We start from the raw sequence: 27,463 nt of genomic DNA, 5'->3' as shown, positions 1-27,463 counted from the left end.
GGATTCTATCAGACTGAATTGGTTTCTGACCTATCTCTCAACCCAAAACAATAAAGGAAAAGAAGGAATCTAAGGAGTTATTTAATTCAATGACTTGAATCACTTAATTCAGGTCAGTAAACTGAATAACAGGGTTACATATTTGTTTCAATGTTGGCATTTTAACGCATTGCCTTTTGTCTGTCTTACCTGAAGGATCTTATCGCCTGGCTGCAGCAGGTTGGATGCTGGCCCATCAGGCTGAACCCTAGTAACAAAGATACCCTATAAGTCAGAAGTAACAGAGGTTAGGATTCTATGATCAAGAACTAGGTCTACTCAAAAAACTCATTCATATAAGATACAGTGAAAAAAGATTAAAAACCGTTTATACATGTAAACTTCAAAGATTATTATAGTATTTTAAATAAGACACCACTCTCCAAGTCAACTTTAGGAAAACAACATCTTTACTTGCATAAAAAAAGTTCATTTTGTTTTTAAAGTGTACTTATGATTTATAAATTAATTTCATTGCATATTCTTAATTTCTTTCTTAGATCATTTGAAATATGGTACTGTTTTTTGTACAGCTTCTGAAATTGTCTTGAGTTATTCTGCACTGAAAATGTCTCTCATTTGATATATTGTAAATTCAATTTGCACTTTAAAAACCTTACTACAATTACATATAAGAACTAGCTTATCTTAATGAATGTTACTTTGTATGTTATTGAGATTAGTAAATATGAAATGCATATGAACAAATTAAACATAAGAAAACTTCAACATGCATATAAAATATAAAGTGTATTTTACATAGTTACAAAACTTCTATATTAATTAATTTAGTTTATAAAAGAGTCAAATTAAAATTAAAAAATCTTTATTGCTGAAAGTATTACATATGTCTCCCCTTTTCCACCATTTACCCCTTCTAGCCTGCCCCTGTTCACCACACTATTGTTTGTGTCCATGGGTTACCAAATAAAATTTTTTGATCATATATATAAAACAAAAACATTCACATGATAGGCCTTGACTGATTGTTAGTGTTATAGAGATATACAGAATATAGTCTTCAATGAGCTCACAATATAATGTAGGAAAAGTCAAGAAAACCACCAATTACAAAAGAGTAAAAGTGTTATGAGAGAAGTATAATAAATGATCAAAGATGTTGCACATAGCTTATCCTTAGTGTGTTGGGGCTTCTGAAAGGAGGACATACCTGGCAGCTGAATCATGGAGGACAAATAAAATGCATCCACAAGGATAAGGGGAGGAAGGGTATTCCAGATTGCAGGGATACCACAAAGGATAAAGTGCCTGTTACATTCAAGAAACTGCAAGTAGTTCTATTATGACTGGCATGGTGGTGGAAGGGTGCCAGGGCATGGGGTTGGGAGCCTGGGAGAGAATCAAGCTACAAAACACATTGGGGCCAGATGAAGATGGACCTTTAATAGACATGCTAATTAGTGTGGGGAGCTACTGAAGTATTTTAAGTATGATAGTGACAAGATCTGAAGAATGAACTGATGAATGGATAAACAAAAGGTGTACATCAAGCATGTCAAACTCGCGACCCACAACGAATATTTTTGTGGCCCAGCCAATATAATGGTATGTAAGAAACATTTTAATAGAAATGTCATAACTTAAATTTTACAATATCCTGTTATACATAATTATTAATAACAAACTACAATTTTTGCTAATGACTAATTACTATAATTGTGTTGCATTCATTTTCCTTACACACCTTACATGCAGGCACACCATTTTTCTCTACTAATACTAGCAGCAAATATTTTAGCAGCCGATTGCCATGTCATTAGTCTTGGACTGACTTGTTTGGTGGAAATATTTTGCTTTCAGAGAACAAGAAAATAGGTTTACTTGCATTACACTTATTAATTTGTGCAGTTATTCAGTGTCTGGTAAGTTAATGTTCAAGAAAAATATTAATTTTTATTAAAATGTTTTATTATTTTATATTAACAATTACTCATTTATTTCAGCCCTTTGTATTCAGCATGTCTCTATCGAAATAAACCCACATTTCTATGAAAATTGAAGCTTTTCTTGTTTTGCGGCCCACATAAACTTCAACCTTATTTATTTGGCTCGTGTTAGCTTTTGGGTTTGACATACTTGCTATACACCTATTCAGTGGAATATTATTTGTCAGTAGAAAGGAAGGATGTTCTGGCAATATGGATGAACCTTGGAAACATTTGCTAAGTGAAAGAAGCTGGTCACCAAAGGCCATACATATATTATATGATTCCACTTATATGAAATGTCAAGAATAGGCATATGCATAGAAAAGGAAAGCAGATTTGGGTTTTCCAAAGGCTGGGGAGCAGGGGCCTTGGGAGTGACAAGGTGTGCAGAGTTTTTATTGAGTAATAAAAAAGTTCTGAAATCAGATAGTGGTAATGGTTGTACAATTCTTTGAATATGCTAAAAACCACTTAATTGTATACTTCAAAAGGATGAATTTTGTAGCATGTGAATTAGACCTCAATATAACTGTTATTGTTTTTTTTAATTCTTAAGAACTATTAATCAAATAGAAAACAATCTTTTAATATCCTTGCCTATTATTTAGAAAATCATCTCATTTGCTGATCTGTACACCTAATGACTCTCACTTAAACCCACTGCAGTTGAGTATGTGTGTATGTAAATGGTTTAACAAACAGACCCTAATTAAAATGCTTCTACATGTGTCTTCATTTAGGATTTCAGATCTTTAGGAAACGTACTCATTTATGGACTTCGAATGATTTTTATCTTTCTGATTTTATTCTCTTTTCCTTCATATCTCTATATATAAAAGACTAAGTGACCATTACACTGGAACGACCCAAATGACCAATCGCTATGAGGTGCACTGACCACCAGGGAGCAGATACTCAAATTAGGCGCTGCCCCCAGCCCACAGGCCCCAATTGCCGATGGGGTCCCTCCCCGTGGCCAGCAGGCCCCGATCACCAGATCAGGGCCAGGCCCCCAGGCTGGGAAGAGGAACCAGGGATGGGTGGTGGTGGATGTGGGTGGTGAGGAAAGGAGGAGGCGGGGAGGCGGGGAGGCAGGGAACCTGATCGGCCCAGATCACAGGCCAGGCCTAGGGACCCCACCCGTGCACGTATTTCATACACCGGGCCTCTAGTTTAAGATGAAACTACGGATTGGCTTCAAAATCCCTAGAAAATGACATAACTTTAAATCTATTAATTCAACTTCTAGAACTTATCTTAAGGAAATAATTGAACAAATATGCAACATACATTTATGATATGTTCATCATAGTAGTATTTGTAACAATAAAATTACAAACCACACCTAAATGTCTAATAACAGGGGATTGATTAAATAAGTTATGATAAACCCATATCTACACTAATAAAAGAGAAAGATGCAAATTAACCGTCACTCCACTACACCCACAAGCCATGCCCACCAGCCAATCAGGAGCAAGTATGCAAATTAACCCAACTAAGATGGTGGCAGCCACAGAGCTGGAGCGAGTAGGAGGCTTGGTTTGGCCTTGGCAATGGAGAAAGAGAAGCTTCCCGCCTGCCCTGGGCTCCGCTCAAGGCTACAAAGTTTCAATTATAGAAGATAAATAAATCTCTTAAAAAAAGAGAGAGAAAAAGGAGAAGCTGGAAGCTTGGGTTTACCAGGGGGCTGTGGGCAGCCTGAAAATGGTCCTCAGCTCCTCACCATGGCTGGCCACACCCCCATGGATTTGAGGGTCCCCGCTAGGGGGCTTGGCCAACCAGAAAACAGCCTCAGCCCCTAACCCAGGCTGGCCAGGCACCCCAGTGGGACCCCCACCCTGATCTGGGACACACTTCAGGGCAAACCAGCCAGCCCCCACCCATGCACCAGGCCTCTATCCTATCTAATAAAAGAGAAACATGGTAATTGGCGTACGACCGCTACCCTTCCCATTGGCTGATCAGGGCAATATGCAAATTAACTGCCAGCCAAGATGGCGGCCGGCAGCCAGGCAGCTTGAAACTAACAGGAGGCTTGCTTGCTTCAGTGACGGAGGACTCCAATGTTCCCCGCCTGCCGCTGCGGCCTCTGAGCTGCAACTCTAAGCAACTATGTAACAAATATACAAGCTAAACAAAACCCCAGACACCTGTTTTAGTTCGGGCTTCAGCCAGCAGGATCGCAACATTGTAAGCAAAGGCCAGAAACCTATTTTTAGCAGCGGAGGCCTAAGAGCTGGAGCCAAGCCTCAAAGCTAAAGCTGGCCCAGAATAAAAAAAAAAAAGAAAAGAAAAAAAGGAGCGGTTGGGAGCTTCAGTCACCCCCAGCCTGAAAACAGCCCTCAGCCCCTCACCCAGACTGGCCAGGCACCCCAGTGGGGACCCCCACCCTGAAGGGTGTGTGACCAGCTGCAAACAGCCATCATCCCCTCACCCAGGCTGGCCAGGCAGCCCAGTGGGGACCCCCACCCTGATCCAGGATACCCTTCAGGGCAAACCAGCCGGCTGTCACCCGTGCACCAGGCCTCTACCCTATATAGTAAAAGGGTAATATGCCTCCCAGCACCAGGATCAGCGGAGCTTCGAGGCCTCCCGGCACTGGGATCAGCGTGACAGGGGGCAGCGCCCAAACCCCCTGATTGCCCTGTGGCTCCGTGTGTGACAGGGGGTGGGGCCACAACCTCCCTATCCACCCTGCTCTGTTCGTGATAGGGAAAGGTGCCCCAATCCCCTGATCAGCCCTTCTCTGTTCCTGATAGGGGGAGCTCCCCAACCCCATGATCGCCCTGCGGCTCTGTGTATGATAGGGTGCGGCGCCCCAACCCCCTGATCGGCCCTGCTCTGTGTGTGATGGGGTAGAGCCATAACCTCCCCATCGGCCCCGCCTTGAGTGTGAGAGTGGCGGCGCCCCAACCCCCCAATCGGCTCTGCTCTGTGCGTGACAGGGTACAGAGCCCCAACCCCCTTGATGGGCCCTGCTCTGTGAGTGACAGGGGGCAGTGCCCCAACCCCCTGACTGGCCCTGCTCTGTGCGTGACAGGAGGTGGCGCCGCAACCTCCCCATCAACCCTGCCTTGAGTGTGACAGGGGACGGTGCTCCAACCCCCCAATCGGCCATCCCCTGAGCGTGACTGAGGGTGCAATCACAACCTCCCGATCTCCCTACTCTGTGCATGACGGGGGGGGGGCGCCCCAACTCCCCAATCGGCCCTGCTCTGAGCCTGACCAGGGGCTGCACCTAGCGATTGGGCCTGCCCTCTGCCACCCGGGAGCAGGCGTAAGCCAGGTCGTTATCTCCCGAGGGGTCCCAGACTGCGAGAGGGCACAGGCCGGTCTGAGGGATCTCCCCCCCTCCCCCCGAGTGCACAAATTTTTGTGCACCGGGCCTCTAATCCTATATAATAAAAGGGTAATATGCAAATTGATCCTAAGAGCAGAACAACTGGGAATGACTGGTCACTATGACACACACTGACCACCAGGGGGCAGATGCTCAATGCAGGAGCTGCCCCCTGGTGGTCAGTGCACTCCCACAGGGGGAGCTTTGCTCAGCCTCAAGCCAGGCTGACGGCTGCCAGCACAGCGGTGGTAGCGGGAGCCTCTCCCGCCTCCTCAGCAGCACTAAGGATGTCTGACTGCAGCTTAGGGCTGCTCCCCGCTGGCAAGTGGACATCCCCCAAGGGCTCCCGGGCTGCCAGAAGGATGTCTGACTTCCAGCTTAGGCCCACTCCCTAAGGGATTGGGCCTAAGGCAGCAGGTGGACATCCCCCAAGGGGGTCCCAGACTGTAAGAGGGCACAGGCCGGGCTGAGGGACCCCCCTGCCCCCCAAGTGCACAAATTTTGTGCACCAGGCCTCTAGTAATATAATAATATGTGGTCATTAAAAATGGAGTCCTAGATGGCAGGAACAGAAATAGACTAGTGCTCAGTGAAACAAGCAGTATAAATCACTATGTGGGGGATGAAACTACAGGGTGGGGCAGAAGAAGTTTACAGTTGTGAGTACACGAAAGTTTATCCTTTATTGTTTTCCAAACAAACAACTGTAAACCTATCTTTGCCCCACCCTGTATGTTGGCTGCAATTTGTTTACATGTATTTTTGTGTGGGAAAATATCTGCAAAGGTAGACTCTTAAACATTCATAGTGGCTGTAGTGGGAGACATCTTTGGGGTGGGGATTTTTTTCTGCCTGCCACATATTATAAGAAGCAGATGAGAGCATAGCTCTGCAGTCAGACTGTCTGTGTTCATCATTTATAAATGGGTGACCTTCGGCAAGTTAATTAACTTTTGTGTACCCCCCATCAGTAAAATGGGTATAATAATGGTATGTCTCACTCATTAGATTAAGTGAGTGAATATACACAAAATACTTAGAACAGTGGATGGCACTTAAGGTAGGGTCAATAAATATTATTATAATATTGGGAGTCTGGAGTTTGAACTATAATCCAAGGTCTTTTATCCAGCGGAGCCCACATTGAGAGTGCATGAATCTCCCGCTACACCATGTTTATTGCCAGGAAATTTCTCTTTGCTCTCCAGCTGGAGAACATTGAAAGCCCCATGTCTGTTATTGTCCCCTTGCACTAGCCACAGGTAAGAGGATTTGCGTCTCTGATTTAGAAAAGGGGGTGTGAAGAGGGTGATAAGTTCCTCCTCTCCTAGCTCATCTGTGGTTTTCTAGGGGTGACTCTCAGAGGTAGTGACTCCAACTATTGTTCATGCTCAGTAGTGGACATGGGTCCCAACTGGAGGGCTTTCTGCAGGTTCCTGGTAATTTTCAGGGCTACCTCCTTCGGCAGCTCCAAGTCAGGAGCAGCAGCTCTTTTTTTTTTCTTTCTTCTTTTTAATATATTTTTATTGATTTCAGAGAGCAAGGAAGAGGGAGAGAGAGACTGAAACAACAATGATGAGAGAGAATCATTGATCAGCTGCCTCCTGCTGTCCCCTACTGGAAATCGAGCCTGCAACCAGAGCATGTGCTCTGACCTCGAATTGAACCCACCACATTATTTTTTAAAAAAGTATTTTTTATTGATTTTTTAGAGAGAGAAGAAGGGAGAGGGAGAGAGAGAGAGAAACACTGATGAAAGAGAAACATCAACATCGATCACCTGCCTCCTGCATGATCCCCCATAGGAGGATCCAGCCTGCAACAGGGCATGTGCCCTGACTGGGAATCTACCGGGGACCTTTTGGTGCCTGGGACGATGCTCAACAAACTGAGCCACACCAGCCAGGGCAGGAGCATCAGCTCTTTTGAGTAATGGCTTCTAGAATATAATTAGTGGCTTAGGGCCATGGTCGGCAAACTGCGGCTCGTGAGCCACATGTGGCTCTTTGGCCCCTTGAGTGTGGTTCTTCCCCTTAGGAGTACCCTAATTAAGTTAATAACAATGTAACTACCTATATAGTTTAAGTTTAAAAAATTTGGCTCTCAAAAGAAATTTCAATCGTTGTACTGTTGATACTTGGCTCTGTTGACTAATGAGTTTGCCGACCACTGATCTAGACAAGTCTCAACTGGGCTGACTGGGCACTTCAAGTCTCTGCCACGTAACTGTTCCATGCCAGTAGGCTACCTCAGGAATGTCCTCATGGAGATGACAGAAACACAAGAAAGAGCAAGGCCTCTCGAGTTGTAGACTTAGAAGCACCATACTTGAACTTCTGCTTCATTCTATTACCCAAAGCCAGGCACATGGTCAAGTCCAGAAACAGAGGCAGAGGACACTTCAAAGTTAGATGCCCAAGGGGGTGGATGCAGAGAGGGTAAAAGATCATTCAACCCATCAGCAAGACCTATCTATTCTACCTTAGAAATACTTTCCACACCTGTCCAATACTCCTTCTATCTTATTGCTACCACCACTTCAGTTCACCATGATCTCTCTTACCTATCACCACCTGACTGCTCTGTCCAAATCTTTTTGTCCATTCCTTCTCAGACCATTCTCAATGCAGCAACGAGAATAAACTTAAAAAGAAAACCTGCTCTGACCACTCATTTAATTAAGTCTGCCAAATGGTTTCCTATTGTTCTCAGGATAAAGGTGAAAATCCTGACTAAGGCCTGAATTGTTTTCAATTTTCAATTGAGGGGTTATTTTAAAGCAAATAGGTGAACCTGGTGAAAGGGAGAAAGAGAGTGAAGAGGGAGTGTGGGAGAGAGAGGCTTTGTAATGACTTCCATGTGAGGACAGCCTGGGACCCCTTTCTCCAACCTCATCTCCTTCCAACTTTTCTTTCACTTTATGGTTGGAACACATCATAATTCCCCAACTTGTACACTATTTCAAGCCTCTGGGTATTACTGGGACTGCTCTGTGTCCAAGTAGAGTTCTTTTTCCCTCCTTTTGGTATGGATTCAAAACCCTCTGCCTTTCTCCTTTCCTTCTTCCAGGGAAAAAGCAGAGAGGAGAAGAGCCCTGATTGGTTTGGCTCAGTGGATAGAGTGTGGGCCTGCGAACTGAAGGGGCCCGGGTTCGATTCCAGTCGAGAGAGAGAAAGAGAGAAAAAGAGAGAGAGAGAGAAAGAGAGAGAGAGAGAGAGAGAGACAGGATGAGGGAGAGGATGAGGGCGAGGATGAGGGTGAGGATGGTTGGGTCACAACAGGAGGAACTGCATTTAAAGGGCCAGAAGGTTGAGAACCACTGTTCTAGTGTCTTGTACCTCAGGACCAGCGCTCAGGTTCCTCAGTGGCTTGACAACTCTTGGTTTTCCTCAGCACCACCTCTAGAGAGCATCTCACAGCAGAGCAACAGAGGACCCGCGCTGCAGTTCTTCCTAAGTCTGGAAGTCTGTGCTCTCTCCTCAGACACCAACATCTGGGTGTGCTTGAGCCAGACAGAGTCCCATGGAACCAAAGTTAATCTAGAGAGGGCTGGCTGAAGGCTACCAATAGGCATGACCTAATGCCATGTTATACTTCTTCCCCATTTTTAAGCTAGTCTTCATGCAAGTCACAAATGGTTTTTCCAAAGGTACCGGTAATGAAGTTTTACGAATTTTACTTTTCACAAGTAATTTTGGAAAAGGGTGCATATAAGAGGTTTTTTCACAGTGTTAAGGTCTGACCTTGTCTTTCTGGTTACCTAGCCTATACGCCGCTGGGCATAAACTTACAAGTGCTCAGAAAGTTAGTCTACAAGGCCAACATGTAACATTCGAACTTTAGAGGAGAAACTTTATATGGCTTTTTAATGATGAAGGTGAATGACTGTGACAGTCTCGGCGATTGTAAATGGAGATACCAAAATAGAACTTGTCTTAAGGGAACTGCGACTGCAGTTTATGAAATATGCTTTTCTTTAAAATTCTGAAAAATCTTGGCTTTAGCTGATGCTAAGAAATTGGTTTCGAGGAAGGCCATATCTCAAGTAAAAATGGTATACTTTTTTTTTGGTTAATCCACACCCGAGGATATTTTTTTCATTGATTTTTAAAGAGAGTGGAAAGGAGGGGGAGAGACACAGAGAGAAACATCGATGTGAGAGAGACATGTCGATTGGTAGCCTTGTGCATGCACCCGGATCAGGGCTGGCATAGAGCCAGCAACCGAGGTAAGTGCCCTTGTCCAGAATCGAATCCAAGACCTTCAGTCTGTGGCTGACGCTGTAACCACTGAGAAAGCTGACCAGGGGAAAAATTGCATACTATTACAATTATAGGTCAAAATACATTGATTAAATATTATAGAATATAGTATTTTCATGCTTTTACATAATTATGAAAGTTCAAAGTGTTTCTGGAATAAAAACTAACTCACGAAAATAACAAACACAGTCACAGATTCAATTGTTTCTGAGGGGAAACTTTTTTTTGCCAAAAATGTGGCAAATAATATATTTTTTCATGAATCAAGTAAAGTTAATATGAAAATATGTTGTGGTTTATACAAGTAGCACCACATATACACAATAGGCTCTTTACTTAGTCCTTGTGCTTATTAGAAGACACTATACATCAAGGATAAAGGTATTATTAATAGTTTTCTGTTCTATGGATCAAAAGTGTGATGACAAAATAATTTAAGATTAATTGCTGAGTGCGAAATCTTAGGCTTTGAACAATTTGCCATGGGAAAAACTGAGGAATTTATATGCAGAAGAGATGTGTCCTAGGGCCATTAGAAACTAGAAGATGGGGGAGGGGGAAGGAGGGAGAGAAAGAGGAAGGAAAATGGGGAGGAAGAAATAGGGGCATTGGCAGCTGAATATACTGCTTTGTTATATGACTGGACTTTAGCCAACAAAACAATGAAATGTAAAGGAGAATTGCTTTAGAAACTGAGCAAATTTGAGCCCCAAAAGATAGGGATACAAATAAAAATTCTCAGGCTGACCAAAGTCCTCTAAACATTTCACAAAAATCTTATGCATAGATGTTTAAAGGAATCACAAACTCTCACACATTTTTAAATAATGTTAATAGCAAAATAGGAATACTTGGTTGCATTGGTAAAATATTTATTAATAATGCATTGGAGCACTAAGAAGACGAATAAAACCCATAAAAATTACAATGTGATTACAAATATCTTAGTGGCAACATAATGCAGATGATCCTAACAGAAGAAATACACGTTGTTTGCTCTCTAGACTTGTACCATAGTTTTAGGTCATTATAAAGGTTTATTTATTAGGGAAAAGAGTATTTTTTAAAGATACTATTCTTTTGATTTGTTAAAAGCATTAGAAAAGTAAGAAATCTATTGCCTTTTATTTGAGATTCCTGTTAAAATGAGAATTTGACTAACGAGGGAGATATATATATTTGTAGTTTGAGGCTGATCATCATGGGTGGTTACCTTTAGGGGGATTTGAAGGTAAAAGTTAAAATTGTGTCTGACTTTGGTTACTTTATAATTTTTTTTAATTAAATCTTTATTGTTCAGATTATTACATTTGTTCCTCTTTTTCCCCCCCATAACTCCCCTCCTCAGTTCCCGCCCCACCCTCCGCCCTCACTCCCCACCCACTGTCCTCATCCATAGGTGCACGATTTTTGTCCAGTCTCTTCCCGCATCTCCCATACTCCTTTCCCCCCCCAAGAATAGTCAGTCCATTCCCTTTCTATGTCCCTGATTCTATTATGATCACAAGATTATTTGTTCACTTGATTCTTAGATTCACTTGTTGATAGATGCATGTTTGTTGTTCATAATTTGTATCTTTACCTTTTTCTTCTTCTTCCTCTTCTTAAAGGATACCTTTCAGCATTTCATATAATACTGGTTTGGTGGTGATGAACTCCTTTAGCTTTTTCTTATCTGTGAAGCTCTTTATCTGACCTTCAATTCTGAATGATAGCTTTGCTGGATAAAGCAATCTTGGTTGTAGGTTCTTGGTATTCATCACTTTGACTATTTCTTGCCACTCCCTTCTGGCCTGCAAAGTTTCTGTTGAGAAATCAGCTGACAGTCGTATGGGTATTCCCTTGTAGGTAACTGAGTTGCTTTCTCTTGCTGCTTTTAAGATTCTCTCTTTGTCTTTTGCTCTTGGCATTTTAATTATGATGTGTCTTGGTGTGGTCCTCTTTGGATTCCTTTTGATTGGGGTTCTCCGCGCTTCCTGGACCTGTAAGTCTATTTCTTTCACCAGGTGGGAGAAGTTTTCTGTCATTATTTCTTCAAATAGGTTTTCAATATCTTGCTCTCTCTCATCTTCTGGCACCCCTATAATTCTGATGTTGGTACGCTTGAAGCTGTCCCAGAGGCTCCTTACACTATCTTCGTATTTTCGGATTCTTTTTTCATTTTGCTTTTCTGGTTGGGTGTTTTTTGCTTCTTCGCATTTCAAATCTTTGCCTTGATTCTTGCGCTCCTCTGGTCTGCCGTTGGGAGTCTGTATAGTATTCGTTATTTCAGTCCATGTATGCTTAATTTCTAGTTGGTTCTTTATCATAACATTGAGGGTCTCATTAGATTTCTTGAGGATCTCACTACATTTATTGGCGGCTTCTAGACAGTTCTTAAGACCTTAAAAGTGTGGTTCTGAACTCAATATCCTCCATTGACAGTTTTGTCCTGTTTCTTTGTCTCCGCATTTTTTATGCTTTCCTGGTGCACCCCCTAGTGGTCTTTGTTCGCAGTCTTGTTGTAGTTAAGCCTTGATTGTTGTCGGCAATACCGGGGGTGATTTGACCTCCAGGCTAACTGGCTATGAGAGTCCGCTGTGTCTGCAGTGGGAGAGCTTCTGTGCTGGATCTCTAGGGCGGTGCTAATCTAGCGTTTGCCTGAGGCTATCTGGCAAATGGCTCTGCGCAGGGCTTGGGCGGGGCGGGTGCCGGGGGATCTACAGGGCGGGCCGGAGTGAGCAGATATGGCTGCTCTCAGTTCCGTCCCTTGGGGCTCTGCCTCACAGAGTCCCAGCAACCTCGGAGAGAAAGCTGCCTTCGAGTTCCGACCGAAGCCAGACAGTCCCGCTTCTCCCGTTTGAGTCTGGGTCCCTAGAGACTCTCCCGGATCTGGAGCTGAGTCTGAAACTCCCTCCCGATTGAAAACAACAACCGCGCCCTCCGCCGCCAGCCCACTTGGCATGCACTCCGCACCTTAGTATTTCACTTCAGCACTGCGCCTCCTCTGAGTCTGGGTATGATATTCTCTTTCCTCCTAGTTGTAGAATTTCCACTCAGCCAGCCTTCCCGTGGTTCTGGGTGATGTCCGTTCTGTCTTTAGTTGTTTCTCTGTAGTGGTTGTTTGAGGCAGCGATCTCCGGCGTTAACCTATGCCGCCATCTTAGTTTCTCCTATAATTATTTTATTAGTGGCTCCAGTAATCCAATTATGCTCTAACAACTAACCATCTCTAGGATGTCTGTCTATTGCTTTCTGTTTACTTCTTGGTGAAATTCTCGAATTTTTAAAAAAGTCTCTTTCATTTGATTTTTATATTTTCTTTTAAAAGTAAATGATCACACTCCTTCACAAACCGTATTTCCAGATTTCTTGTCTTTGGAAAAAATAAAAGAAATATTCTTTAAAGCCTGTGTTTAATATGAGACTTCAACGGGTGGTGGATATTTGGATTGCTGAGTTTTATAGTTTTCTGATTCTGTCAGAGCCCCTAAGAGCTTTCCTCCTCAGCTTCACATACAACCTAAAATAGTAGAAACTATTGAAAACAGGAGTGGGTAACTGTAGGTGGCTCCTCCTCCCTAGCTATTCCTAAAATAGTATCAGTAATCAGCTTTTTGATTATCACCCTTTAGGCTTCCTCAAAGCTCTTTCAATTGTATAATTTTTTGACACTATCTGCACTACTTAAAAATAATGAATTGAAAAATTCAGTCAAACCTTTTTTTGTCACTTGTGCTAAAATAAGGTTTTAAAGTGAAAAATTGTTTTTTTAATTTTTAAATTTAACTTAATTTTTCCTTCACCTTTTATCCCTTCTATGCCCTCTACCACCTCCACCCCTACTGCTCCATCCCCACAATCACCCCACTGTTGACCATGTCCATGAGTTCTCCCTTTTTCTTTTTTGCTCAATCTCTCCACCCCGCCAGCCTCCCCCCTCCCAAGCTGTCTGCTCTCTATTTATGAGTCTGTCTCTATTTTGCCTAGTAGTTGTTTGTTTTGTTGTAAACTATATTCAGTCAAATTAAGATTATTTTAGATTTAATATGGTTTTATTTAATGCTAACACATTGTACCTCATACAATAATCCTAAACAGTTATTATTTACTTACTGTTTATTCTAACTCTGGATTTATCTTTACATATATACAATCTGGCTACTGACCCTATACACCACTAGACATAAACTTTATCTTTATATTCATGTGTGTGTGTATATATATATATTCTCTCTCTCTCTCTCTCTCTCTCTTCTTTTTACAATAACTCATTCTAAATTCTAATCTACTAGTGTAACTTCCCAGCATAGTTCTAGGACCTTCAGGTAACTTGATGTCCAAGTCTTTCCTGGAAATCTATTCTCAACTGATTGTGCCTCTTCCTCAACTTATCCAAATGATACTAGGGAGGGTTTAAGTTTGAATTTATAGAACTTAAGAGTTCTCATGATTTCTTTACACACCCAAAAGAGAAAAATGACCCAAGAAAAGTGTTTTGCAGCTACTTTGTTTTCTTTTTTACTTGTCTTAGATTCCTTATATATGTTGCTTTTTTTTTTTTTTCATCTAAAGGTGTTCACTCCAAACTCCCCTGTTCCTTCTGATAAATGCCTAATATGCTAAATGTCCAGTCGTCCATTTGGCCATTCAATCAATCAAAGTGTAATATGCTAATGATATGTATGCTAAGGCTGCTCAAATGCTTGCTATGATGTGCACTGACCACTGGGGGCAGACACTGTGACCAGTAGGTTAGCTTGCTGCTGGGGTCTGGCCAATCAGGACTGAGCAAGATGGGCCGGAAACGTCCTGGAGCCCTCCTGTGGTCCCTCCCCAGCTGGCCAACCTCCCATGTCCCTCCCAGGCCTCGATCATGCACCGGTGGGGTCCTTCAGCCTGGCCTGCGCCCTCTTGCAATCTGGGACCCCTTGAGGGATGTCGAAGAGCCGGTTTTGGCCCAACAGCGAATGACCGGTCACTATGGTGTGCACTGACCACGGGGTAGACGCTCAATGCAGTAGCTGCCCCCAGTGGTCAGTGCGCCCCCACAGGGGGAGTGCCGCTCAGCCAGAAGCCAGGCTCATGGCTGGCAAGCACAGCAGAGGTGGCAGGAGCCTCTCCCGCCTTCGCGGCAGCGCTAAGGATGTCTGACTGCCGGCTTAGGCCCACTCTCTATGGGGAATGGGCCTAAGTCGGCAGTTGGACATCCCCCGAGGGCTCTCAGACTGTGAGAGGGCACAGGCTGGGCTGAGGGAATGCCCCCCCCCCCAGTGCACAAATTTTATGCACTGAGCCTCTAGTTTTTAAAATAATTTCCTTTAGTTAAAAAAGAACAAAGGATTTGGTTCAGTTAGTGATTACTATCTCTTAGAGAGACTTGGACTCTGTAGAATATAGCAGTCTTTTTTTAAAAAGAAAAAAATTTAATCAGAAAAATTACAAGAATTTAAAAGCAAATTTATTTATTTATTAATTAAATCCTCACTCAAGGATATTTTTCCATTGATTTTTAGGAGAGTGGAAGGGTGGGGGAGACACACAGCAAGAGAAACATCAATGTGAGAGAGAAACATGGATTGATTGCCTCCTGTACAAGCCTTGACCAGGTCTGGGGATTGAGCATGCAACTGAAGTACATGCCCTTGACCAGAATCGAACCCAGAACCCTTCAGTCTGAGGGTTGATGCTCAAACCAGCTAGGGCTAAAAGCATATTTAAATGGGTCTCGCTACAAAAACAATTCTGACATAGTCTCACTGAAACATCTTTTGCTTTGGCGATCCCTCTTGGTTACATGCCATTGTTGAAAGCTCTCAGGCTCGAGGGCAGTACTTCTCATAGACAGAAGCAAATCAGAATCCCTGGTACTAAAGTAATTTAGTCTGAAAGATGGAAAAAATCTATTGTTTTGGTAATACTGTTATGGACACTTTTGGTGACCTGCCAGATTCCCTTTATCAGACTGCTGCTCTCATCCTGCAGGTGCTGCCCACAGCACACATCTGACACTTCTCTTGAAAATTACCCTCAGCCTGGAGTCTCCTTGTTGGGAAATGCTTGGCAGGCTGTACCCTCCTGGCTGGGAGTGGCTCGCAGCCAATGGCTGACTGATACCATGGTACAAAAGGTGAGAAGATGCTGTAGTATCAGCGTGCTCAAGAGCACTCTGTATGATCAAGCTTCCACTCAACCTAGATCTTGGCTTAGTTTCTTCCTCTGCCCTATCTTACTTCCCTCAGTCCCTTAGAGATTTCACTGGACAGCCATTTCAGTTAACCACTTGCACAAAATATCCCCATTTAGGGAAACTAACTTTAGACAAATAAAAACTACAAAATTAAAGCTTTGCAGCATCATCTTGCCTAGTAGAAATATGTAGATTCTATATTTTGCCTACCAGTGATTTTTGGAAGCCAGAGACAGGAGATAAAATGCATTTCCCGCCTCCCCTAACATAGAACAACTTTGGGGGCAGAAAGGGAAAAAAAGTGAATCATATTTTTATTACATACTTTATATTATTGAGACATATCCTAAATGTTATCTGGGTAAATTAAAAAAGTTAAAAATTATTGCCACAGGCAGACATCTAGCAGCTATTACTTCTTTTCATAGTGCGTATTAATGGAAAAGGGTTTGGAGTCAGATCAATTTGGGTTCAAATCTTGTCTGATCAGCTAAATCATCTTGCACAACTTAATTAACCCCTCTGGGCTTCAGAAAAAGGAAGAATAATAACACTCAACTAACACAAGTTGTTATGAGGATAAGATAACTTCATGTATATGAAGAACCTAATATAGTAGACACTTAATAAAAGGTTATTATTTTTATTACTTTGATTGCTATCATCATATTTGTTGGATCAAAATCTTTCACCTCTCTTTAGTAGCTTGCTATCTCGACAGCAATGCTTCTCCGTAATAATAAACTTCACCATGGCTTCCATTCACTTTAGTGGGAGGGCAGAGGCAAGCATTAGGGAGGGCCAGTTTTAACCAGTTTTCTCTTTCCAAGTCAAAATAATGAATTCCATGATGAGTGAATTGGGTTGTTCAACTACTAAACATTGTTTTGACAATGATATGAACTACAGGACTAATTGTGCTTCATCCCTTTAACCGGAGGAGACAATACTTGGCTAGTACTACTTTGGGTTCTTTAAGAGAAGTTAGGTTTGCAAGATCAGGTGCTGTTCTAAAGCTCTCAGTCGGGCTCAAAACAGTGCCCGTATAGGCTTAATCCTGAATTCTCCCTAAAGCCTCAGTTAACTTTTGGGCTGTCCCAAAGGTTTTTCTACAAGAATCTTAATGCTACTACAGAATATAAATTGGGAGTTCTGCCAGATTGAACAACACAGCTCACTTTTGCTGTAGTCCCACACTCCCCGCCTTTTGGGATGACAACTTCATGCTTTCCTTATTTGGCTATATGCCAGGTAGTCATTTGTGTGCTATCTCACAATGACCCTCGGCATTGGGCTGAAACAGTGGTTTCCATCAATCATAATGTAGATAATGGAACAAATCTATTTGGCTACATTAGTAGAGAAAGTCCTAATGCCTCTAAGAAATTCAGATATCATGGATACTTAGATTTTGAGTGGCATTACAAAACATTCAAACATTCGTGAACAGTAAGTAAAATAACATAGCTGCTTCTGGGGATATTTCTAATCCATGACTTCTTTATTGGAAGGGAGTATGGCTCATATTAAATTTAAACTTTTGCATGACTAGGACTTCTTACAAAGGATCCACCTCCAAGTCAGGTAGTATCTGTTGAATTTAAATATCTGTTTAATTTGTTTCTCTCATTCTCAGCTGTAAATTAGCCAACTCCTGAAAAAACAATGTTTTTTTTTTTTCTTTTTCTTCAGAGAGAGATATTTTTAAAGTTCATTTTCTTACTGCTTGGTATATTCTTTTTTTTTTTTTTTTTAATGTTCCTACGGATTTTAGAGAGAGAGTAAGGGAGAGGGAGAGAGAGAAACACCAATGTGTGAGAGAAACACTGATTATTTGCCTCCACCTTGACCGGGGATCAAAACCTCAATCCAGGTATTTGCCCTGACCAGGAATTGAACCAACTGAACCACACTGGCCAGGGCAATCCTCTGAACACTTTGAAGTAAGTATCTACTATGTGTTTGGCATGACATCAAAGTAGTCAATAAATTAAGAGCAGTTTTGAGAGTCTTCTGTTGATTTGGAACTTTTAATGACCAATTTTGCAATAATAGAGATTCACTTTTCAGATTGTGAAGTGTTTTAGAGAGTAATCAGGAAAAGCAAAGTGCTTTTGAGGGAAAATATTTCAATGGACACATTATACAATTCAAGCTCTATATGTGTTACATTTAACTAAAAGAGCAAATTATAAAATTATCGAAATAGTTCAGTCTCACTAGAGCCATCAAAATGTTACAAATGAGAAACTAAAGTAATAGTTATAAAGTGTTGAGATTCCTCATAATGGAAGAATTACAGGCAATTATTTGAAAGCCTCACATCTACTGTTTCCTTCAGTTGAAAATAACAGTAGAAAGGTAGTAGCATTTAGACATCTTGACAATTTAGCAATCTGTTCATCCTTAATTTAAAAATATTTATTACCTTGTGACTTCTAACACTGTATTGAAAGATGTTTATGCTGGTGCAAAAGGAAGAGAAAAACATGTCCTTTTACTTTCAACTATCTTAAGAATGACAAGGTTACTAACTTTTCATTGAAAGAACTCATGGAGGACATGTAAAACCAAAGATCAAAAGAGGGGTTAAGAAGAAGAAGATAATTATTTGAGGCTTTTAAAAATACTGTTATGTTTCTAATAATTTTGAACTTTCATACTTTTTATCTTAAGATTATATATATATATTTTTAAAAAATATTTTTTATTGTTGATAGTATTATAGATATCTTCCATTCTCCCCCTTTTCCTCCTTCTCCTAGTAGACCCTATCCATCCCCTTTAAGGTATATTAATAATTTATTAAAATTCAGTAAACAGGTGGTCCTACTAAACCAGGGGTGGGCAACCCCTGGCACGCATGCCAAATATGGCACGCCAGTAACTTTTGCTGGCACGTGAAACCCTCTCTTACAATCTTCCATTTACAATTTTTTTCTTAATATCGACTTTTTTATTTTTCAGATAAATTCAGTGTAGGTGCATCTTAGATAAATAAATAATTTTACATAACAAGTTATCTTAACCCCTAGAGTGCCAGGGAGCGTGATCGTGCTCCTGACTTTTGCCAAAAGTGCCGGGAGTGCTATCAAAGCTTCGAAATGGCGTCCAGTTCTAAGTCTGCTTTTATTAGTGATGATGATATTGCTAAATATGTCAATGTAGTAAAGGTTTCCTTAAGTTTTTGAATATGTAACTTCATTTACTTGCGATTCATAATTTTTTTCCTAGACTGCTGTAAAATCAGCAAAAATGCCTTGGCAATTTTAGCATAGCTCCTAGGGTATTGGTTGGCAATCAAAGGGTTAAAGACCATAGACATGGATTGACGAGAGAAGGGAAGAGCAATTTCTATGCCTCTGCCTTAACTCTCCCTGCCTTCCTAGATCCGACCAGTGTTTTGGTTTCATCCACATACGCTTGTGAATCTTTGTTCTCAGTGATGAATTTTGTTAAGTCTCTAACAGGAGTAGCCTGACGGATGAAAGTAGTAGCTCGTGCATATCTCTGAAGGTCACGAAATATAAACCTGATGTAAAATCTCTGTCATCAGTGATGCAGCAGCAAAAGTCCCACTGATAATATCAGACGGAGTCATAAAGGTTTCTGTCGGACTATCAGTGTACATGTATACATTAAAAAATAAATGTATTTTTCATCATCACACACTGTGTTTTTGTCGCTCGAATGAATTTTATTATGTCTTCAGTTCTTCACATATGTACACCTTAAGAGCTATCAAGTAGGCGTAACATGTTCTCAAAAAATTAGGGTTGGCACGCAGAAGAATTTTGAGTCAGAGATTTTGCTGGTTTTGGCACACACTCACAAAAAGTTTGCCCACCCCTGTACTAAACCATGAATATTTAAAATCTATCAAGTTGATGGTTTTCCTCAACAGCATTCCAAAATAAAAATGCTCATGCACAGACTTTTGTAACTGACATTCCCCTAAATATTTAGGGCTGCCTCATACACATTCTTATACATAAACTAGAGGCCCAGTGCTCGTATTTGTGCACTGCTGGGGTTCCTCGGCCTGGCCTGCGCCCTCTTGCAATCCAGGACCAGGGGATGTCGGATAGCCGATTTTGGCCCAATCCCACAGGCCTGATCCAGACTGGAGGGAGCCCAATCCTGTGCATTGAGCATCTGTCCCCTGGTGGTCAGTGTGTGTCATAGCAACCGGTCCACTGGTCGTTTGGTCATTCTGTCACTTAGGCTTTTATATATATAGACTAGAGGCCCAGTGCACAAATTTGTGCATGGGTGGGGGCCAACTGACCGACCCCAATTGGGGCTGATTGGGCCAGGCCAGCCAGGGGGAGGGGCTGTGGGCAATTGGCAAGCCTGCCCCACCCTCGATTGGAGTTGGGGGGCCGATTGGGGGTGGGGCTGGCTGGGGGGAGGGGCTGCGGGGGACTGGCTGGGGGGAGGGGCCATGGGTGGTTGGCCGGCTGGCCCCATCCCTGGTCAAACTCCTGGTTGAATTTCCAGTCAAATTTCCAGACAAGGGGACAATTTGCATATTAGCCTTTTATTATATAGGATAGCTGCTCCAACCAGCTGACCAAAGGAGCGCCCATCTATGGCCACTGAGGATTTCCTTCCAGTCTCTTCCATCCTAATGTGTATAGTGTCTTCCTTTGGTCCAACCTCTTCCTCCCCCTCTTTTTATTCCTCCAGAAAAGAAAGGAAGGACATAAAGAATGGTAGAGCCGGGCCAGTGTGGCTCAGTAGTTGAGCATTGACCCATAAACCAGGAGGTCATGGTTTGATTCCTGGTCAGGGCATGTGCCTGGGTTGCAGACTCAATCGCCACCGGGGGGCATGCAGGAAGCAGTCAATCAATGATTTTCTATCATCATTGATGTTTCTCTCTCTCTCTCTCTCTCTCTCTCTCTCTCTCCCTCTCTCTCATCTTCCTCCCTGAACTCAATTAAAAATATTTAAAAAAGAGTGGTGGGAAGCAAGATTGGGAAGAAGTGGAGGAAAATAAGGAATTAAGAGCCCTGTTTAAGGCTACAGAAATCTCCAGAGTAAGGACATCAGAGATTTTTCAGAAGCAGGTCTTATGATCAGAAATTGATGTGTGGGTTACTTTTTTTAAAAATATATTTTATTGATTTTTTTTTTTTTTTTTTTTTTTTTTTTTTTTTTTTTTAGAGAGAGAGGAAGGGAGAAGGATAGAGAGTTAGAAACATTGATGAGAGAGAAACATCACTCAGCTGCCTCCTGCACACCCCCTACTGGGGATGTGCCTGCAACCAAGGTACATGCCCTTGGCCGGAATCGAACCTGGGACCCTTGAGTCTGCAGGCTGACGCTCTATCCACTGAGCCAAACCAGTTAGGGCTCATGGGTTATTGTTTTAAATGCTGAGTAGAAAGGATCTGTACCAGGTCGTAACTTATAAGTAGATAGAGAGCCTGTGGAAGTTGTATTCACATTTAATTTCTGGCTTTCTTCATCACCCTAAAGTTTTCTGATGCCACTTAATGCAATTAAATTTGATTAGGTCAAAGGCAAATAGTTTCAATTATCATCAAATTATAATTACTAATTGATTCAAAGCTGAGAGTATTAAACAATGATGGTAGCAGGACAGGTTATGTGGCTTAGGATAAACATTTTAAAATAAAATGTCAGGTGGTCCACAATGGGACCAGACAGACCAGATGTGAGCATGGGCAGCACGTCGGATGTTCAGGCAATGACTGTGGTTAGCATGGGGGATGGTGGCCAAACTTTACCTGTGGTTTGACAAACAGGGGTAAGCACCAGAGGAGGACCAGATTCCTCTTCCATGCTAACTCTGATTTTCTCACAGAATTTTTATTTTCTGTGGTTTAAAGTTCTATGATTCTATCAGTGAAATACTTTACAAACATGATGAATTAAAGAGATGTCAGTCAACTGGCCCTGGCATTGAATCATAATTTAATTATTCTGTTCCTATGAGAAAACATCTTCTTAAGTAAGTGGCTTACAAATAAACATTTGGACACAACTGATTAGAAATTGCCTGAATAACTTTCTTTATAAATATATACAATTGTGAACAAAACAAAAGGCAAAAACAAGTTTCCTTTCTAAGAGAATGCTTGCATTAATGTATTTTTATCCTTAGGATTTGTCAAGCACTGCAGTGAATTCTTTTTCCCAGGGTTGAAAAAGTTTCTAATTGGCTTTATAGTTAGCTAGCTTATTAAAGCACAGTAAAAATCTTAACATTTTTTCCAACCTTTTTTTTTGTTCCCTGCAGTAAAAGACTGTTTTTCTAATTAAAATTGTCAATAAGAAATTCACTTCTTACCTTGTCAGAAGGTTTAAATGGATTTCCTTGTCCGCTAATTCCACCACTGATGCTAAATCCGAGGCCAGGATTCTTTTCTATTCGCACACAAAACTATGTAAAAAAGATATAAAAAGGTAATCAAATGCAAATAAAAACTAAATATCTTCAAATAACTGCATCCCAGTAGGAAAAATTCACATTTTACTTAAGTTCTCAGTGACAGTTTATATTAACTTGGTACACAAGACAGGTATAAACTCTGACAAAATAGTATTTAGTGCTTCTATAGGCATCAGTTATGAATGAAACTAGCTTGAAATTCCCTGGCAAGCAAACATTAGTAAGTATTCATTCATTACTGTGTGCAAGACTAAATTTTGATTAACAGCTTTTAAAAATTAAAAGCCTTATAACAAAAAGATTGTGAATTATTTAAATTATCTACTTTAAATGCACACATATTCTAACTAATTTGAAAGGATGTATAAGTAAGTAAAAGAAAATTTGCAAATGCAGAGTTAGGGGAAAAGATGGCTCTTTAAGTTGCTACCACTTCCTAGGTGAGTAGTACAATTCATCTTCTTGGTAGATAATTCCTTTGTTTAGAAACAGTGGGACTTTTAGCTTGAGAAAGGGGAGAACTTTTGGCCATAGCTTGAGTTTGGGTTAAACAAAGAAAAAAGGAAATACTCAGTAAAAAGAGTTTTGGATTTAGCAGCAGTTTCTGGCAAAGCTATTAGGGGTCTTGGAGAAAGAGAACACTGAAAAAGAAAGAGGTCAAGAACGCGGAGAAACGACTTGTGACAGGGAATAGTCAAGAAATATCTAGGACTGGAGGGCTAATAGTTTAGTATTCTGTGCTACATTACCTTCCCAAACCCAAAACCATCAATGAAAGTCTGTTAAACACAAGATCCTTGTGTTTCATAGAGCTATGGGGAAATGATGGCATTGGGAGCAGGTCCACCTTGAGATAAGACTGTAGTAAGGATGACAGTCACTATAAGAATTGATACAAAGAATGTAGATCAAGAATTCCATTGGAGGGAAATGAGTACCAGGAATGATCTACAAAAACTACTGTATAACAAACTTAGGAATTCTTGCTGATCATGGGTTGGGGATGTGCGTGTGGTCTGTAGTGAAAATGCTAGTTTTCTATGAGTAATGAGATTGGGGCCCCCAGATGACTGAAAGACATAGAACCCACAGTTGGCAAAAACTTTGGTTGCGTAAAGAAAGAAAACTATTTATTTATTTATATATATATATTTATTTATTTATTTATTTGTTTGTTTGTTTAAAGTTTTCCATATGTCTCCTTTTTCCCTGATTGACAGCCCCCCGGCCACTCCCACCCCTGAGCACAAGCCCCTACTGCCTCAGTTTCTCTGTCTGTTGGTTATGCTAATATGCATGCATACAAGTTTTTTGGTTGATCTCTACCTCTCCCCCTCCTCTGACCCTTGCCTCTGTATCTATTTTTGTTCATCAGTTTATGTTGATCATTATATCTCACATATGAGTGAGATCATGTGATATTTAGCTTTCTCTGACTGGCTTATTTTGCTTAGCATAATGCTCCAGTTCCATCCATGCTACTGCAAATGGTAAAAGTTCCTTCTTTTTTAGAGCAGCATAGTATTCCATTGTGTAGATGTGCCATAGTTCTTTAATCCATTCATCTGCTGATGGGCACTTAGGCTATTTCCAAATCTTAGCTATGGTGAATTGTGCTGCTATGAACACAGGGGTGCATATATCCTTTCTGACTGGTGTTACTGGTTTCTTGGGATACATTCCTAGAAGTGGGATCACTGGGTCAAATGGGAGTTCCATTTTTAACTTTTTTGAGGAAACTCCATACTGTTAAGAAAACTCTTTCTTAAAGATGATTGGAAATGTTTATTTTCTTAAGTAGTTTGATGTTTCCCCCAGCAATCTTGCATAGCCTATTAATTTGCTTATGGGCAAATGCAAATGCCCAAAATGCTCTCTATATTTTTATTTTTGAGGTATCTTTAATTGCTAACTCTTAGATGGTTCAAGGCAAATTTGAGCCTTATTCCTGACTTAATCAGCATATTGTGAGTCTTTAGGAGCTAGGTCAATTAGGCTTGGCCATTTAATGGAACTATTCTTAATTCACTGTCATATTTCATAATAATGAATGGAACATTTAAGTATTACACAGTTCACTTGCAACACAAAGGCAAAAACTATCTGCTAATGTAACTTTTATGGTAGAGTCAGTAATGAATAGTTTCTAAATTATGGGAAACTGCAATTGCCAGAAGTACTCTCTAAGATTTTTATTTTAAAGATACGTTTAATTACAGCTTTTCCTTGAATTGAGCTAGATTTCTCAAAAACTGGTTATCACGCTGTGATAGAAAGTACAGTTTATAACAGTTTTGTATTTATAAGGCTCACAGTCTGTAAATATGAGCATATGATAACTTGATGCAGCTCCAAGGAATATTTTAGCTTTATTCAATATACCAGTTTACCCTGTATTCCTTTTTGGGTGGTTATTGGTTAACTAGAGGCCCGGTGCACAAAATTCGTGCAGGGGAGGGATCTCCCTCAGCCTGGCCTGTGCCCTCTTGTAGTCTGGGACACCTCGGGCAATGTCCGACTGCCGGCTTGTGGCTGAATGGCCTTCTGCAGCTGCATGGCCTGCTGCTTGAGCTTCAGCAGCTGCTGCATGTGCGCGGGCTGGGACACAGGGTCTGTCCTATGAACACCATCGAGTGGGTGAGTCAAGTGTGGAGGCAGGCTCACCCGAGTTCCCTGCACTTCCCTGAGTCACTGAGTTGTTCAGACTGACTGCCTTCTACAGAGAACGGCACCAGGATCAGGCCTTTGCCAGCAGTCGGACATCCCTCTTGCAGTCTGGAATCCCTTGGGGGTTGTAGCAGTGCACCAAGTGGCAGGTGGCCAGAGAGGAGCCTGGATTCGGGCCAGGTGCCATGCCTCTCGCGCTCATTCTGCCTGCTGCGCCCGCTGCTGCCTCTCAGTAGTGCTGCTGCGCAGTCGGGAGAGGCTCCCGCCATGGCAGCTGTGCTTGCCAGCCCTGAGCCTGGCTCTGACTGAGTGCACTGCCCGCCAGGGGGTAGCTCCTGCATTGAGCATTTGCCCCCTGGTGGTCAGTGTGCATCATAGCGACCAGTCGTTCTGGCCGTTCCGCCGTAATGATCGCTTAAGCTTTTATTACTAGTATATAGATTAGAAAATGAGAAGAATGGAACTTACATGATTTAAATATACTATCTTTGTGTTTTCCCATATTTCTGTGCATTTCTAATTAAATTATTTAAGATTTAGGTTATTTCTTTCTAATATAAAAATTTTATATTGCACAATGTAATATATAGAAGGTATATTTCCCCAGGACACTATAAACCTGAAAGGAAACTTATGCAACATATTTACTTATAAAGTAAATTGTTGCGAATACTTCCTAGTCCTTCTCCTGCAAGGTAGTGACTATATCCATTTTATATTATTGTCAATCTGGAAGGCACTAAAAATCTAAGGAAATAAATTTCACATGTGCCAAGTAGATGAAGAACTGCCTCAATATATTTTTTAATATTAGAAATAATAAAGATGACACTGTGATTTTATAAATGTGACAACCATAAATTCTTATCTGAAGCCAGACTACCCTTGGGCATATTGTGGTATGGCTAATAGGTTGTGTTGTGACTGTTGTGTCCCATAAAGCATGTCAGAGAGAGTATTCATCTCACATATAAAGAGTTCCACCTGCCTGGGAAGGCCCAAAGGGGCCATGAAAAGATGAGAGAATATCTCACAGCCAAGAAGCAGTCAGAAACTGAAGAGAATTATCAAAGGGGAAATGCAGTGTTCTAGCAAAAAGTCAGATCTAGGAGGCTAATAAGTAGCTTATTTAGTGAGAGTCAGCATTTCAGTTTTTCACTAAGATATTAAAACAATGAATGAAGATATAAGCAGCAGCTGGCAGTCAGTGGTGCATTTGCTTCTTTCAGAGTCTGTTTTCATCATGTGACTTCACTTGAAACTTCTGATCTGTGACACAAAGGCAGTATCTTAGATCATGCACTAATTTATTTTATTTTTAAATATGTTTTTAAAAATTAATTTTATAGAGGAAGGCAGAGGGAGCGAGAGATAGAAACATCAATGATGAGAGAGAATCTTTGGCTGGCTGCCTCCTGCATGCCCCCCAGTGGGGATCCAGCCTGAAACCCAGGCATGTGCCCTGTCTGGGAATTGAACCATGATCTCCTTGTTCATAGGTCGACACTCAGCCATTGGGGCACACTGGCTGGGTTTGTTGCTAACTTAATAGGAAGGTTTGGACAAAGAATTTGGGCTTTGGGTTAGGTACACCTGGGTTAAAATTACAGCGTGACCAATTATATTTTTCACAAGTTACTTATTTTCTCTGTACCCTGGATTATTCATTTGTAAAAAGAAAATAAGATTATTGTGAGGATTAAATGAAAGAGTACGTATAAGCAGTATCAGCTCTATAATTGTTGGGTCCTGGTGCAAAATGTAAATGTGAGGCTCTTTGTTCAAAGATTATTAAGCATTAAAAGTTGGAGACAGCAGAGCATTAAACCAAATGTGGGGCTCTTCTAAGTGCAGGGCTTTTTTCATACTTAAGTGCCTTCTATAGAATGTTTCAGTGTTTACTTCTCAGTTTGAAAGGCACCTGATATTTCTAGAGGGGGTGAGTCAAAACACTTGCAAGGGATTCTAAATACAAACTCTGAATCATGATGTTTTACATTTAATAAGCAATACCCTGGCTGGTGTGGTTCAGTTGGTTTGGTCCCATGCACCAAAATGTTGCTGGTTCAATTCCAGGTCAGGGCACATGCCTGGGTTTTGGACTCAATCTCCAGCAGGGGGCATGCAGGAGGCAGCCGGTAGATGCTTCCCTCTCACATGGATGTTTTTCTCTCTCTCCTTCTCCCTTCCTCCCCTCCCTGCCAAATAAATAACTGGAACAAACACATAAACTTTAAAACTAATAATCCTCTCATTAGTCAAACTATACAATGTTTGTGTTATTGGAGGGATAATGTAAAAATAGTCTTTAAATTTAGAGTGTTCAGAGTAAGTGCACGCTAATACTAAACTTACTATTCAAGGTAGGTGAAAATAGAGGGCATTGATCTCGATGAATTTTTAAAAATATAAATCTTTATTGTTTCAGTGAATTTTTAAATGCATTGATTCTCACAGAAAACAAACACATAGCTGCTATTAGGACTAACCAAGTCAGAGAATGAAGCTGAGGTTATAATATTTGTGAGGGAGAAGATATGAGCAATTTTTAACCTTCTAGATGTCTTTAATAAAGCATAATTTAAAACTTCATTAACTTTTTAGAATCTCTGA

At 41.2% G+C, this 27,463-nt stretch overlaps 1 protein-coding gene across 4 annotated transcripts in view; it reads right to left on the bottom strand.

Moving 5' to 3' along the window:
* Positions 1–27,463, bottom strand: part of LRRC7 (leucine rich repeat containing 7) — a 479,490-nt gene that overhangs the window by 14,046 nt on the left and 437,981 nt on the right. For 3 of the 4 annotated variants that reach the window (XM_036352078.1, XM_036352079.1, XM_036352082.1), the window contains 2 exons: positions 22,082–22,174; positions 190–264 (listed from right to left, as the gene is read on the bottom strand). In XM_036352078.1, coding sequence (XP_036207971.1) covers positions 190–264; positions 22,082–22,174 — 168 coding nt within the window. The remainder of the gene's footprint in view (positions 1–189; positions 265–22,081; positions 22,175–27,463) is intronic. The other variant, XM_036352080.1, reaches the window with a different exon arrangement.

Source organism: Myotis myotis, unplaced genomic scaffold (assembly GCF_014108235.1).
Source record: "Myotis myotis isolate mMyoMyo1 unplaced genomic scaffold, mMyoMyo1.p scaffold_m19_p_2, whole genome shotgun sequence".
Lineage (NCBI taxonomy): Eukaryota > Metazoa > Chordata > Mammalia > Chiroptera > Vespertilionidae > Myotis > Myotis myotis.
Note: the sequence above shows the minus strand (reverse complement) of the source record. Positions and strands in the feature narration are given on the sequence as shown.